General features: G+C 44.3%; 1 protein-coding gene across 1 annotated transcript in view; it reads left to right on the top strand.

Annotated features, from left to right (window-relative positions):
• Nucleotides 1-13,062, top strand: part of LOC144684663 (protein CASP-like) — a 651,698-nt gene extending 638,636 nt beyond the window's left edge. Inside the window, exon 23 of the mRNA XM_078548749.1 lies at nt 11,798-13,062. Coding sequence (XP_078404875.1) covers nt 11,798-11,858 — 61 coding nt within the window. The 3' untranslated portion in view covers nt 11,859-13,062. The remainder of the gene's footprint in view (nt 1-11,797) is intronic.
• The last annotated feature ends 1,780 nt before the right edge of the window (nt 13,063-14,842 follow it).

Raw genomic sequence — 14,842 nt, 5'->3', positions numbered from 1 at the left:
CTGCTCTTATCGCACTCTCTCATTGTTCATGTCCCCGCTCTTATTGCATCCTCTCACAGTTAATCACCTCCCTCTTATTGCACTCTCTCACTGTTAATGACCCCGCTCTTATCACATTCTCTCACTGTTAATGAACCCGCTCTTATCGCACTTTCATTGTTAATGAGCCCACTCTTGTCGCTCTCTCATTGTTAATGAGCCCGCTCTTATCGCACTCTCTCATTGTTAATGAGCCCACTCTTATCGCTCCCTCTCATTGTTAATGACCCCGCTCTTATCGCACTCTCACACTGTTAATGGCCCCAATCTTATCGCACTTTCTCACTGTTAATGAGCCCACTTGTATCGCATTCTCTTACTGTTAATGACCCTGCTCTTATCGCACTCTCTCATTGTTAATGAGCCCACTCTTATCGCTCCCTCTCATTGTTAATGACCCCGCTCTTATCGCACTCTCACACTGTTAATGGCCCCAATCTTATCGCACTTTCTCACTGTTAATGAGCCCACTTGTATCGCATTCTCTTACTGTTAATGACCCTGCTCTTATCGCACTCACTCATTGTTAATGGCCCCGCTCTTATCGCATTCTCTCACTGTTAATGATCCTGCTCTTATCTCACACTCTCACTCTTTCCGCTCTTCTCGTACTCTCTCACTGTTATTGACCCCGGTCTTTTTGCACTCTCTCACTGTTAATGACCCCGCTCTTATCACACTCTCTCAATGTTAATGACCCCGCCCTTATCGCATCTCTCATTGTTAATGAGCCCGCTCTTATCACACTCTCACACTATTAATGGCCCCGCTCTTATCACACTCTTTCAATGTTAATGACCCCGCACTTATCACATCTCTCATTGTTAATGACCCCACTCTTATCGCACTCTCTCACTGTTAATGACCCTGCTATTATCGCACTCTCTCACTATTAATGACCCCACTCCTCTTGCATTCTCACTGTTAATGACCCACTTATCTCGCACTCTCTCACAGTTAATGACGCCACTCTTCTCACAAACTCTCTCACTGTTAATGACCCCGTTCTTATCGCACTCTCTCACTGTTCATGAGCCCGCTCTTATCACACACTCTCACTGTTTCCGCTCTTATCGCACTCTCTCACTGTTCATGTCCCCGCTCTTATTGCACATCTCACTGTTTATCACCCCGCTCTTATCGCTCTCTCTCAATGTTAATGACCCCGCTCTTATCACACTCTCTCACTGTTATTGACCCCGCTCTTATCGCACTCTCTCACTGTTAATGACCCCGCTCTTATCACACTCTCTCACTGTTATTGACCTCGCTCTTATCACACTCTCTCACTGTTAATGACCCCGCTCTTATCACACTCTCTCACTGTTAATGAGCCCGCTCTTATCGCTCTCTCTCATTGTTAATGAGCCCGCTCTTATCGCACTCTCTCATTGTTAATGACCCCGCTCTTATCACACTCTCTCACTGTTAATGTGCCCGCTCTTATCGCACTCTCTCACTGTTAATGAGCCCGCTCTTATCGCACTCTCTCATTGTTAATGACCCCGCTCTTATCGCACTCTCTCACTGTTCATGTCCCCGCTCTTATTGCACATCTCACTGTTAATGAGCCCGCTCTTATCGCACTCTCACACTGTTAATGGCCCCGCTCTTATCACACTCTCTCAATGTTAATGACCCCGCCCTTAACGCATCTCTCATTGTTAATGACCCCACTCTTATCGCACTCTCTCACTGTTAATGACCCAGCTCTTATCTCACTCTCTCACTGTTAATAACCCCACACCTCTATCATTCTCACTGTTAATGACTCCCTTATCTCACACTCTCTCACAGTTAATGGCCCCATTCTTATCGCACACTCTCTCACTGTTAATACCCCCGCTCCTCTAGCATTCTTACTGTTAATAACCCCCTTATCTCGCACTTTTTCACAGTTAATGACGCCGCTCTTATCGCACTCTCTCACTGTTCATGAGCCCGCTCTTACCGCATTCTCTCACTGTTATTGACCCCGCTCTTATCGCATTCTCTCACTGTTATTGACCCCGCTCTTATCGCACTCTCTCACTGTTAATGACCCCACTCCTCTTGCATTCTCACTGTTAATGACCCCCTTATCTCGCACTCTCTCACAGTTAATGGCCCCGTTCTTATTGCACACTCTCTCAATGTTAATGCCCCCGTGCCTCTAGCATTCTCACTGTTAATGACCCGCTTATCTCGCACTCTCTCACAGTTAATGACGCCGCTCTTCTCACATACTCTCTCACTGTTAATGACACCGTTCTTATCGCACTCTCTCACTGTTCATGACCCCGCTCTTATCGCGCACACTCACTGTTTCCGCTCTTATCGCACTCTCTCACTGTTAATGACCCCGTTCTTATCGCACTCTCTCACTGTTCATGAGCCCGCTCTTATCACACACTCTCACTGTTTCCGCTCTTATCGCACTCTCTCACTGTTCATGTCCCCGCTCTTATTGCACATCTCACTGTTAATCAACCCGCTCTTATCGCACTCTCTCAATGTTAATGAGCCTGCTGTTATCACACTCTCTCACTGTTAATGACCCCGCTCTTATCGCACTCTCTCATTGTTAATGAGCCTGCTCTTATCACACTCTCTCACTGTTAATGAGCCCGCTCTTATCGCACTCTCTCATTGTTAATGAGCCCGCTCTTATCGCACTCTCTCACTGTTAATGAGCCCGCTCTTATCGCACTCTCTCATTGTTAATGAGCCCGCTCTTATCGCTCTCTCTCATTGTTAATGACCCCGCTCTTATCGCACTCTCTCACTGTTCATGTCCCCGCTCTTATTGCACATCTCACTGTTAATCACCCCGCTCTTATCGCACTCTCTCAATGTTAATGAGCCTGCTCTTATCACACTCTCAATGTTCATGACCCCGCTCTTATCGCACTCTCTCAATGTTAATGACCCCACTCTTATCGCATCTCTCATTGTTAATGACCCAGCTCTTATCTCACTCTCTCACTGTTAATGACCCCACACCTCTATCATTCTCACTGTTAATGACCCCCTTATCACACACTCTCTCACAGTTAATGGCCCCATTCTTATCGCACGCTCTCTCACTGTTAATACCCCCGCTCCTCTAGCATTCTAACTGTTAATGACCCCCTTATCTCGCACTTTTTCACAGTTAATGACGCCGCTCTTATCGCACTCTCTCACTGTTCATGAGCCCGCTCTTATCGCATTCTCTCACTGTTATTGACCCCGCTCTTATCGCATTCTCTCACTGTTATTGACCCCGCTCTTATCGCATTCTCTCACTGTTATTGACCCTGCTCTTATCGCATTCTCTCACTGTTATTGACCCCGCTCTTATCACACACTCTCACTGTTTCTGCTCTTATCGCACTCTCTCGCTGTTAATGACCCTGCTCTTATTGCAGTCTCTCACTGTTAATGACCCCCCTCTTATCGCAATCTCTCATGAGCCCGCTCTTATCTCATTCTCTCACTGTTATTGACCCCGCTCTTATCACACAATCTCACTGTTTCTGCTCTTATCGCACTCTCGCGCTGTTAATGACCCTGCTCTTATCGCACTCTCTCACTGTTAATGACCCTGCTCTTATCGCACTTTCTCATTGTTAATGACCCCGCTCTTATTGCACACTCTCACTGTTAATCACCCCGCACTTATCGCACTCTCTCACTGTTAATGACACTGCTCTTATCACACACTCTCACTGTTTCTGCTCTTATCGCACTCTCTCACTGTTAATGACACCGCTCTTATCACACACTCTCACTGTTTCTGCTCTTATCGCACTCTCTCACTGTTAATGACCCTGCTCTTATCGCACTCTCTCTCTGTTCATGACCCCGCTCTTATTGCACACTCTCACTGTTAATCACCCCGCACTTATTGCACTCTCTCACTGTTAATGACATCGCTCTTATCACACAATCTCACTGTTTCTGCTCTTATTGCACTCTCTCACTGTTAATGACCCCGCTCTTATCGCACTCTCTCACTGTTCATGACCCCGCTCTTATCACACTCTCTCATTGTTAATGAACCCGCTCTTATCGCGCTCTCATTGTTAATGAGCCTGCTTTTATCGCACTCTCACTGTTAATGACCCCGCTCTTATCGCACTCTCATTGTTATTGACCCCACTCTCATCGCACTTTCTCACTGATAATGACCCAGTCTTATCACACTCTCTCACTGTTAATGATCCTGCTCTTATCGCACTCTCACTATTAATAACCCCGCTCTTATCACATTCTCTCACTGTTTCCGCTCTTATCGCATTCTCTCACTGTTAATGACCCTGCTCTTATCGCACTCTCTCACTGTTAGTGACCCTGCTCTTATCGCACTCTCTCACTGTTAATGAGCCCACTGTTTTCGCATTCTCTCACTGTTAATGAGCCTGCCCTTATCACACACTCTCACTGTTAATGATCCTGATCACACTCTCTCATTGTTAATGAGCCCGTTCTTATCGCACTCACACATTGTTACTGACCCCGTTCTTATCGCACTCTCTCACTCTTAATGACCCCGCCCTTCTCGCACTCTCTCACTGTTAATGACCCCGCTCTTGTCACACTCACTGTTAATGACCCTGCTCTTATCGCACTCTCTCAATGTTAATGAACCTGCTCTTACCACACGCTCTCACTGTTACTAACCCCAATCCTCTTGCACTCTTTCACTGTTAGTGGCCCCGCTCCTATCCTGCTCTGTCAATGTTAATGAGCCCGCCCTTATCGCACTCTCTCATTGTTAATGAGCCCGTTCTTATCGCACTCTCTCATTGTTAATCACCCCTTTCTTATCACACTCTCTCAATGTTAATGACCCCGCCCTTATTGCGTCTCTCATTGTTAGTGACCCCGCTCTTATCGCACTCTCTCACTGTTAATGAGCCTGTTTTTATTGCACTCTCTCACTATTAATCACCCCGCTCTTATCGCACTCTCTCACTGTTAATGACCCCGCTCTTATCACACTCTCTCACTGTTAATGACCCCGCTCTTATCGCACTCTCTCACTGTTAATGAGCCTGCTTTTATTGCACTCTCTCACTATTAATCACCCCGCTCTTATCACACTCTCTCAATGTTAATGACCCCGCCCTTATCGCGTCTCTCATTGTTAATGAGCCCGCTCTTATCGCACTCTCACTGTTAAAGACCCCGCTCTTATCACACTCTCTCAATGTTAATGACCCCGCCCTTATCGCGTCTCTCATTGTTAATGACCCCACTCTTATCGCACTCTCTCACTGTTAATGGCCCCGCTCCTCTAGCATTCTCACTGTTAATGTCACCGCCCTTATCGCACACTTTCTCACTGTTAATGACCCCGCCCTTATCGCATCTCTCATTGTTAATGAGCCCGCTCTTATCGCCCTCTCATTGTTAATGAGCCCGCTCTTATCGCACTCTCTCATTGTTAATGAGCCTGCTGTTTTTGCATTCTCTCACTGTTAATGAGCCTGCCCTTATCACGCTCTCTCACTGTTAATGATGCTGCTCTTTTTGTACCCTCTCACTGTTAATGACCCCGTCCTTTTCGCACTCTCTGAATATTAATGAGCCCGCTCCTATCACCCTCTCACATTGTTAATGACCCTGCAGTTATCGCACTCTCTCACTGTTAATGACCCCGCTCTTGTCGCACTCTCTCACTGTTAATGACCCGGCTCTTATCACACTCCTTAACTGTTCATGACCCCGCTCTTATTGCACACTCTCAATGTTAATGACCCCGCCCTTATCGCATCTCTCATTGTTAATGACCCCACTCTTATCGCACTCTCTCGCTGTTAATGACCCTGTTCGTATCGCACTCTCTCACTGTTAATGACCCCACTCCTCTTGCATTCTCACTGTTAATGACCCGCTTATCTCGCACTCTCTCACAGTTAATGACGCCGTTCTTCTCACATACTCTCTCACTGTTAATGACCCCGCTCTTATCGCACTCTCTCACTGTTCATGAGCCCGCTCTTATCGCACACTCTCACTGTTTCCGTTCTTATCGCACTCTCTCGCTGTTAATGACCCCGCTCTTATCGCACTCTCGCAATGTTAATGAGCCCGCTCTTATCACACTCTCTCACTGTTAATGAGCCCGCTCTTATCACACTCTCTCATTGTTAATGAGCCCGCTCTTATCGCTCTCTCTCATTGTTAATGAGCCCACTCTTATCGCACTCTCACACTGTTAATGGCCCCGCTCTTATCACACTCTCTCAATGTTAATGACCCCGTCCTTAACGCATCTCTCATTGTTAATGACCCCACTCTTATCGCACTCTCTCACTGTTAATGACCCTGCTCTTATCTCACTCTCTCACTGTTAATGACCCCACACCTCTATCATTCTCACTGTTAATGACCCCCTTATCTCACACTCTCTCACAGTTAATGGCCCCATTCTTATCGCACACTCTCTCACTGTTAATACCCCCGCTCCTCTAGCATGCTCACTGTTAATCACCCCCTTATCTCGCACTTTTTCACAGTTAATGACGCCGCTCTTATCACATACTCGCTCACTGTTAATGACCCCGCTCTTATCGCACTCTCTCACTGTTCATGAGCCCGCTCTTATCACACACTCTCAGTGTTAATGAACCCGCTCTTATCGCACTCTCATTGTTAATGGGACTACTTTTATCGCACTCTCACTGTTAATGATCCCGCTCTTATCGCACTCTCATTGTTATTGACCCCACTCTCATCGTACTCTCTCACTGATAATGACCCAGTTCATATCACGCTCTCTCACTGTTAATGATCCTGCTCTTATCGCACTCTCACTATTAATGACCCCGCTCTTATCACACTTTCTCACTCTTTCCGCTCTTATCGCACTCTCTCACTGTTAATGACCCTGCTCTTATCGCACACTCTCACTGTTAATGATCCTGATCGCACTCTCTCACTGTTAATGAGCCCGCCCTTCTCGCACTCTCTCACTGTTAATGAGCCCGCCCTTCTCGCACTCTCTCACTGTTAATGACCCCGCTGTTGTCACACTCACTGTTAATGACCCTGCTCTTATCGCACTCTCTCAATGTTAATGAACCTGCTCTTACCACACGCTCTCACTGTTACTAACCCCAATCCTCTTGCACTCTTTCACTGTTAGTGGCCCTGCTCCTATCCTGCTCTGTCAATGTTAATGAGCCCGCTCTTATCGCACTCTCTCACTGTTAATGACCCCGCTCTTATCGCACTCTCTCACTGTTAATGACCCCACTCTTATCGCACTCTCTCACTGTTAATGACCCTGCTGTTATCGCACTCTCTCAATGTTAATGACCCCACTCTTATCGCACTCTCTCACTGTTAATGACCCCGCTCTTATCACACTCTCTCACTGTTAATGACCCCGCTCTTATCGGTCTCTCTCATTGTTAATGACCCCGCTCTTATCACACTCTCTCACTGTTAATGACCCCGCTCTTATCGCTCTCTCTCATGGTTAATGACCCCGCTCTTACCACACACTCTCACTTTTACTAACCCCAATCCTCTTGCACTCTTTCACTGTTAGTGGCCCTGCTCCTATCCTGCTCTCTCACTATTAATAACCCTGATCCTCGAAAACTGTCTCACTATTAATTACCCTGATCCTCAAAAACACTCTCGCTATTGTTAACCCCGCTCCACTCTCACACCCTCGCTGTTAATGCCCCCGCTCCTCTCTCACTCTCACAGTTAATGCCTCTTCTGCACTCATGCTCTCTCACTGTCAGTAACCCACTGCTCTCTCATTCAATCTCTGTCAATAACCCCACTCCTCTCACTCTCTCATTGTTAATAACCCCTCTCCTCTCACTCTCTCACTATTAACGACCCCGCTTCTCTTGCACTCTCTCATGTTAATGACCCCAATCCTCTCGCACTCCTTACTGTTAATAACCCCGGTCCTTTCTCACTCTCTCACTGTTAATGACCCCGCTCCTCTCGCACTCTCTAACTGTTAACGACCCCGCTTCTCTTGCACTCTCTCATGTTAATGACCCCAATCCTCTCGCACTCCTTACCTTAATAACCCCGGTCCTCTCGCACTCTCTCACTGTTAATGGCCTCCAACCCTCTTGCACTGTCTCTCCATTAATTGCCCTGCGCCTCTCGCCCTCGCTCACTGGTTAGTCGTGTTTATCACTGTTACTGTAAGCTGTGTTTATCTCTCCTCTAATTGGTCATTCGCTCCTTGAGTTGCACAAAATCTTTTGTTTCCTTTTTCAGCTTTTTTCCGAATGAATTTCTTCATATAAGTCTCGGAAATACTTCAGCTCCATAACTCCTCACACTAAACACTATCTAACCTTAAATGTTAAAAATAACGTTTGTAACCTAACAAATATATGAACAATCAACAGTTAAGAAAGGGAACTCCAGTATTAGCCGTCAAGTTACCACATGACGTTCCAGCTGAGGGTTTTTATCTGTATTAGGTGCAGTGCAATTGTAAAATGGTTTATCATTTTGCTACAATCCATCCAGAGAGTAAACTTCCCTTTCCCCAATTATTTCTGATCACCACCTCCCCCCTTCCAAATATGTACATCTTGATGCAACCCATCCAATCCAGGCAGCTAACACCTGAAGTTCTGAGACAAACAGGCATGCTGCAGTCTAGGATGCAGCACGCATACAGAGAACAGATTGAGCAATGAATTAGGTTTGGGAGACACAAGCAAGGACATTGCTATTCCCACAAAGCATCATCTTCCAAGCCATCCACTACTGGGGTTTCCCTCGTTTCTCTTGTAGACTAATTGATGGAGTTGATTGTTAGAATTTATCAACAACTCCATTATTGTTGTATCAGAATGACAAGTGAACGATATGGACTTTGGTCTTTTCTCATCTAGCAGTTGCTCTGTTACTCGGCAGTCAGAGGATCTGGTGCTTCTCTGAACAACACCTCCTCCTCCTGAATGCTGTTATTTCTAAAGCCTCATTGTTGTTTTGACCTTTCACTTTGTCACTTGTTCCTTCTAACACTGCTGGTCTCACATATGCCATGAATTCCTCTCACTGGTTCACATCTTTCCATTGTTTTAAGTACAGCCCAAGCACTGATTTTTTAAATTAAAAAAATCAAAACTCAAAGAAATGGAATTCAGATTCTTACTGTTAAGGGGTAAGTGTATAACTTTAAAAAAATCCACGGGCTGATAAATAGGATGACAATAGAAGGCCCTTTTATATTTTTATTTTTCAAATATTAATCTTCTTTCCTTTTACAACTGATTCTGGATCCTGCTACTCCCTGTCACTGCCCTTGACATTATCCTTCTCAATGTAAGGTGCCCAAATCTGGACACACTATTCTAACCACAACCTCATCAAAGATTTGTGCATTTTAGGATTATCTCTTTAATTTATATGCCCTGTTTCTGAAACCAAGGTTCCCATGCTTTTATTAATCAACTTATGGACATACGAACTAGGAGCAGGAGTAGACCACTTGGCCCTTCAAGCCTGCTCCGCCGTTCAATAAGATTATGGCTGATCTGATCGTAACCTCCCGCCTACCCCCCAATAATCTCTCATCCCTTGTTAATCAAGAATCTATCTAGCTGTGCCTTAAAAATATTCAAAGACCCTGCTTCCACCGCCTTTGAGGAAGAGAGTTCCAAAGACTTACGACCCTCTGAGTGAAAAAATTTCGCCTCATCTCTGTTTTAAATGGGCGACCCCTTATTTTTAAACAGTGACACCTAGTTCTAGATTCCATCACAAGAGAAAACATCCTCTCCACATCCACCGTCAAAACCCCTCAGGACCTTAAAGGTTTCGATCAAGTCACCTCTTACTCTTCTAAACTCCAGTGGGTACAAGCCTAATCTGTCCAACCTTTCCTCATAAGACAACCTGCCCATTCTCGGTATTAGCCTAGTAAACTTTTCCTAACTGCTTCAAACACAGTTACATTTTGCTTAAAGAAGGAAACCAATACAGTTCTCCTATTTTTAAAGATTTGAATCCCTAATTTGTTCAGCTTCTCTCAAGGTCTCTGTGATGTCTCCAATATCACATCCTCCATCTTCAGCAAGTCACTCATTCCTTGGACTCCTATAATTTATTTGTAAAACTTTGAGGTATCCCATTCCCCTGTCCCCCACCCCCAAACCCCCCATTCACCCCATTCACCCATAATATGTTTACTTTATTGTTGTGGAACTGATTCTACTGGCCAGGTTATCCTGCACTGAAGGGAACAATATCTAGTGCATGTTTTACAAGAGGTGCAGGCAGACAACCGTGCTCTTTCAATCAGCACTTACGAAGAAAGCAAATATACGGTTATTATCTCATTGTTTGTGGGAGCTTGCTGGGTACAAATCGCCAGCCATGTTTTCTACATTATAACAGTGATCTTACTTCAAAAGTTTTTCATGGCTGCAGACCACTTTGGGGTGTCCTGAGGTTGTGAAAGATACTACCAAAATAGAAGCCATTAGAACCATAGAACCATAGAACACTACAGCACAGAAAACAGGCCATTCGGCCCTTCTAGTCTGTGCCAAAATATTATTCCGCTAGTCCCATTGACCTGCGCCTAGTCCATAACCCTCCAGACCTCTCCCATCCATGTATCTATCCAATTTATTCTTAAAACTTGAGTGAGCCCGCATTTACCACGTCAGATGGTAGCTCGTTCCACACTCTCACCATTCTCTGAGTGAAGAAGTTCCCCCTATGTTCCCCCTAAACCTTTCCCCTTTCACCCTAAAGCCATGTCCTCTCATGTTTATCTCTCCTAATCTAAGTGGAAAGAGCCTACTCGCATTTACTCTGTCTATACCCTTCATAATTTTGTAAACTTCTATCAAATCTCCCCTCATTCTTCTACGCTCCAAGGAATAAAGTCCTAACCTGTTTAATCTTTCCCTGTAACTCAACTCCTTAAGACCCGGCAACATCCTAGTAAATCTTCTCTGCACTCTCTCAATCTTACTGATATCCTTCCTGTAGTTAGGTGACCAGAACTGCACACAATACTCCAAAGTTGGCCTCACCAATGTCTTATACAACCTCACCATAACATCCCAACTCCTATACTCAATACTTTGATTTATGAAGGCCAGTATGCCAAAAGCTTTCTTTACAACCTTGTCTACCTGTGATTCCCTTTCAGGGAATTATGTATCTGAACTCCCAGATCCCTTTGTTCCTCCGCACTCCTCAGTGCCCTACCATTTACTGTGTATGTCCTACCTTGGTTTGACCTTCCAAAATATAACAACTCACACTTTTTTGCATTAAATTCCATCTGCCATTTTCTGGCCCATTTTTCCAGTTGGTCCAGATCTCTCTGCAAACTTTGAAAGCCTTCCTCGCTGTCCACAACGCCTCCAATCTTAGTGTCATCAGCAAACTTGCTGATCCAATTCACCACATTATCATCCAAATCATTGATATAGACAATTCTTTATATACAGTTCAGCAATGGGATGTTAAACACCATTGGTGTGTCTATGTCTTGGTCATTTGGCTCAAATCTGATTCTGGACAGTGATATTGACAATTTTGGTTACCCTGACCCATAAAAATAAATGGGCTTATATATTATTATTGGCAATAAAGGCATATTTGTACCTTCTAGATATTCCTCATCATTTTTGCCCGATCTCCATGTTGTGGTCAGTTTCTAAAGGCGATGTTTAGGAGCAGCCACATGTTTGCACTTTGCAGCCTCAGTCAGTGTTGTACATTTTGCGTAGTGTTGTTTATCTTTTCGATGCTAGTGATTTCATCTGTTTCCTTTCTCCAGGTATTCTGACCATCTGCACAAGTTCCATGAGAATGGTGACGCAAGGGATATGTGGCAGTGAAGCAGTAGATTGTGGGTCCAGCTGACCTCAGGGCATTGCTGGATCCTGGACCCTAGCAGTTCTGTGCGCCTGCCCCTCGATGAAGTCTTGCCCAGATGCCTGACCTGGGGCAAAACTAGTGTCGCTTAGCATTTTATTTCATTAAACAGGGAGAGTTCATGGGCAGCATTCCTTTAATGCATCTTTACATAAGAATATTGAGTTTTATTTTCCTCCATTAGCAGAGAAACAGCATGCCTACAAAACATAACTTGCTTCGCTTTCCTTTTGTTTTGTTCCATAACCATTTTATTGCAGGGAACCTCTATTAATTGATGATATTTTCAGACTCTGTTGCTGAGTCCAAACACTGAGTGCAAGAGCTGTTGAGGCATGTGGGAGATAGTGGGCTTCTCAGCTGATTTTCTGCAACAATCCTTTAGAGCCAGCTCCTACTCTTAGAATTCAATCAACTTTCACACTTCAGATTTCTAAATGCCTTTAGTTTCTGTGATTAAAAATACATAGGTGCCCTAACCTCAGGGTTGCAGTAATTATATTAGAATGTGGATTTGAATAATGTTGTAAAACAATGGGAATTTTGATTTAATTATTAATAATTTTGATGCATGTCGGCTAAAAGATTGTGTGGGTAATAACCCACACTGGGAATGGATTACATGGCAGTTCGTTAAGGGCAGTGGAGAAGTTGCATCAAGCATAGTAAAAGCTCCATGTATACATGACATCCAAATTGAGACTGAATTTATAGCAGCCTTCTCATCACCAGCATTTATCTCACCTCATTTATCTTGACTTGTAAGTTCATGGTTAGCTTCTTTATTGTTATACGTAGATATCATTGCTTTACTGTTTGACAGGGCCTGAAGTTAAAAGGTGTTTGTGCAGTACAGGATTCTACTCTCTGCTGCAAGCTAGTCAAAATGAAAAAACTGTACATCATGCATTCTGGTAGAAAATCTCAACCCGGGATCACCAGGGAGTATGCAGCCAGCAGATTGTGTGTTTCTGTCAGGACCCTTTTCCAGTGAGGAAGCAGTGCAAGTATATATAAGGTATTACACTGTATGTCTGCAACTCCATCATTAACCTCTCTCGGAATCTACGTATGTTTGTGTACTTTCAGCTACCTAATACTGTTCTGGGTAAAGGAATGAACACTTTGAATAAATTGAATAAATCAATTGGCATCAATAATTATAAATGTGGTTTTGTTTATTTTCCGCTCTGTTTTGAGCCTAATTTCTGAATGAACTTCTTTAATGCTTAAAAGGCAAATGAATACTTCAATAAGAGCATTAGCGAAGTGGTGTGCAACGCAGTTTATCCGTCCCGTCATCTCCTCACCCCCAAATCTCTCAGAGTTCTGAAAAAAGGGCCCTTTGGTATGACAGCATAGAGGTTAGGTTGCTAGTCCAGTAATCAAGTGGTCCAGACAAATGATCCAGAGACACAAGTTCAAATCCCACTGGAAACTGGGGAATTTAAATTCAGTTAATTAAATAAAATCTGGAATAAAGAGCTAGTTTCAGTGATGGTGACCATGAAATTACTGGATTGTAATAAAAACCCATCTGGTTCACTCATGTCCTTTGGGGAAAGAAATCTGCTGCCCTTCCCCAGCCTGGCCTACACATAACTTTGACCCACAGCTACAGCTCTTTGCAATAAATCTTGTCAGCTGGTGTTCAGTTGGTAGCACTCTTGAGTTAGATGGTTGTGAGTTCAAGTCCAGCTCTAGGGACTTGAGTGCATAATCTATGTGGACAAGCCCAGTGCAGAACTGAGGGAGTGCAGCATTGTCAGATAAGATGTTAATGGGCAGCCCAGTGTTCTTTCTCAGATGGATCTAAAGATATTCAGTGGTGTTTTAAGGAAGAGCAGCAGAGTGTCCTGACCAATATTTATCCCCCAATATCAGATCCCAATCAGATTATCCGGTTATTAACACATTGCTTATTGTGGGACATTGCTGTGGGCATATTGGCTACTGTGCTTCCTACATTAAACATCAAAAGTTCTTCTTTGGCTGTAAAACACTTTGGAAGGTCATGATGAGCACTATATGAATACAATCTTTTAAATCTTCGAGAGCAATCCCAAATTATTTCCACCTTCCTGATCTCTTGTCATAACCCTTTATCCATCCTCAACTAATCCCAATGCCCCACTCTCGTCTCATAACCTTGTATAAATCCAGAGCTATTACCACTGGCTCATTGTCTTCCCATTGCCCCATACAAATTCAATACTGCTCCACTATCTCCGTAGCCCTGTATCAATCCCAAAATAATCCCACTGCCCCACTCCTTTCCCCCGCTGTCTGTATCAATCCCAAATAAAATTAGTAATCAAACAAATTTGTAAATTGATTCAGCTGTTAGTCACAGAGTTGTGATGAAATGATGCTATACAGTCATAGAGTCATTATATAGAGTCATAGAGTTAGCCGAATGGCCTCCTCCTGAATCCACACTGGTTCTCTGTCCAGCAATCCAGTCATTTCATCCCCCCTACTCTACCCACATAGTCCTGCAAGTTTATTTTCCTCAACTGCGCACCCAATTTCCTTTTGAAATCATTCATCGTCTCCGCTTCCACCATCCTTTAGGCAGCGGGTTCCACGTCATAATGTGTATGACACTGTGTAACAAAAGTTCTTCTTCAAACTCCCCCTGCATCTCTTGCTCAAAACATTAAATCTGTGTCCCCTGGTCCTTGTTCAATCAGCTAATGGGAACGATTTTCCTTTTCTACCTTATCTAAACCTGTCATCATCTTGTACACCTCTATCAAATCTCCCCTCAATCTCCTTTACTCAAAGGAGGACAACCCCAGCTTCTTCAACCCAACCTTGTAGCTAAAATCCCTCATTTCTGGAACCATCCTGGTAAATGTCCTCTGCACCCTCTCAAGGACCCTTGTATTCTTCCTAAGGTGTGGTGACCAGAACTGGATGCAGTACTCCAATTGTGGCCTCTCAA

The sequence above is a fragment of the Cetorhinus maximus genome, chromosome 9 (assembly GCF_964194155.1).
Source record: "Cetorhinus maximus chromosome 9, sCetMax3.hap1.1, whole genome shotgun sequence".
Lineage (NCBI taxonomy): Eukaryota > Metazoa > Chordata > Chondrichthyes > Lamniformes > Cetorhinidae > Cetorhinus > Cetorhinus maximus.
The sequence above is the reverse complement of the archived record's forward strand: the minus strand, read 5'-3'. Positions and strand labels throughout refer to the sequence as shown.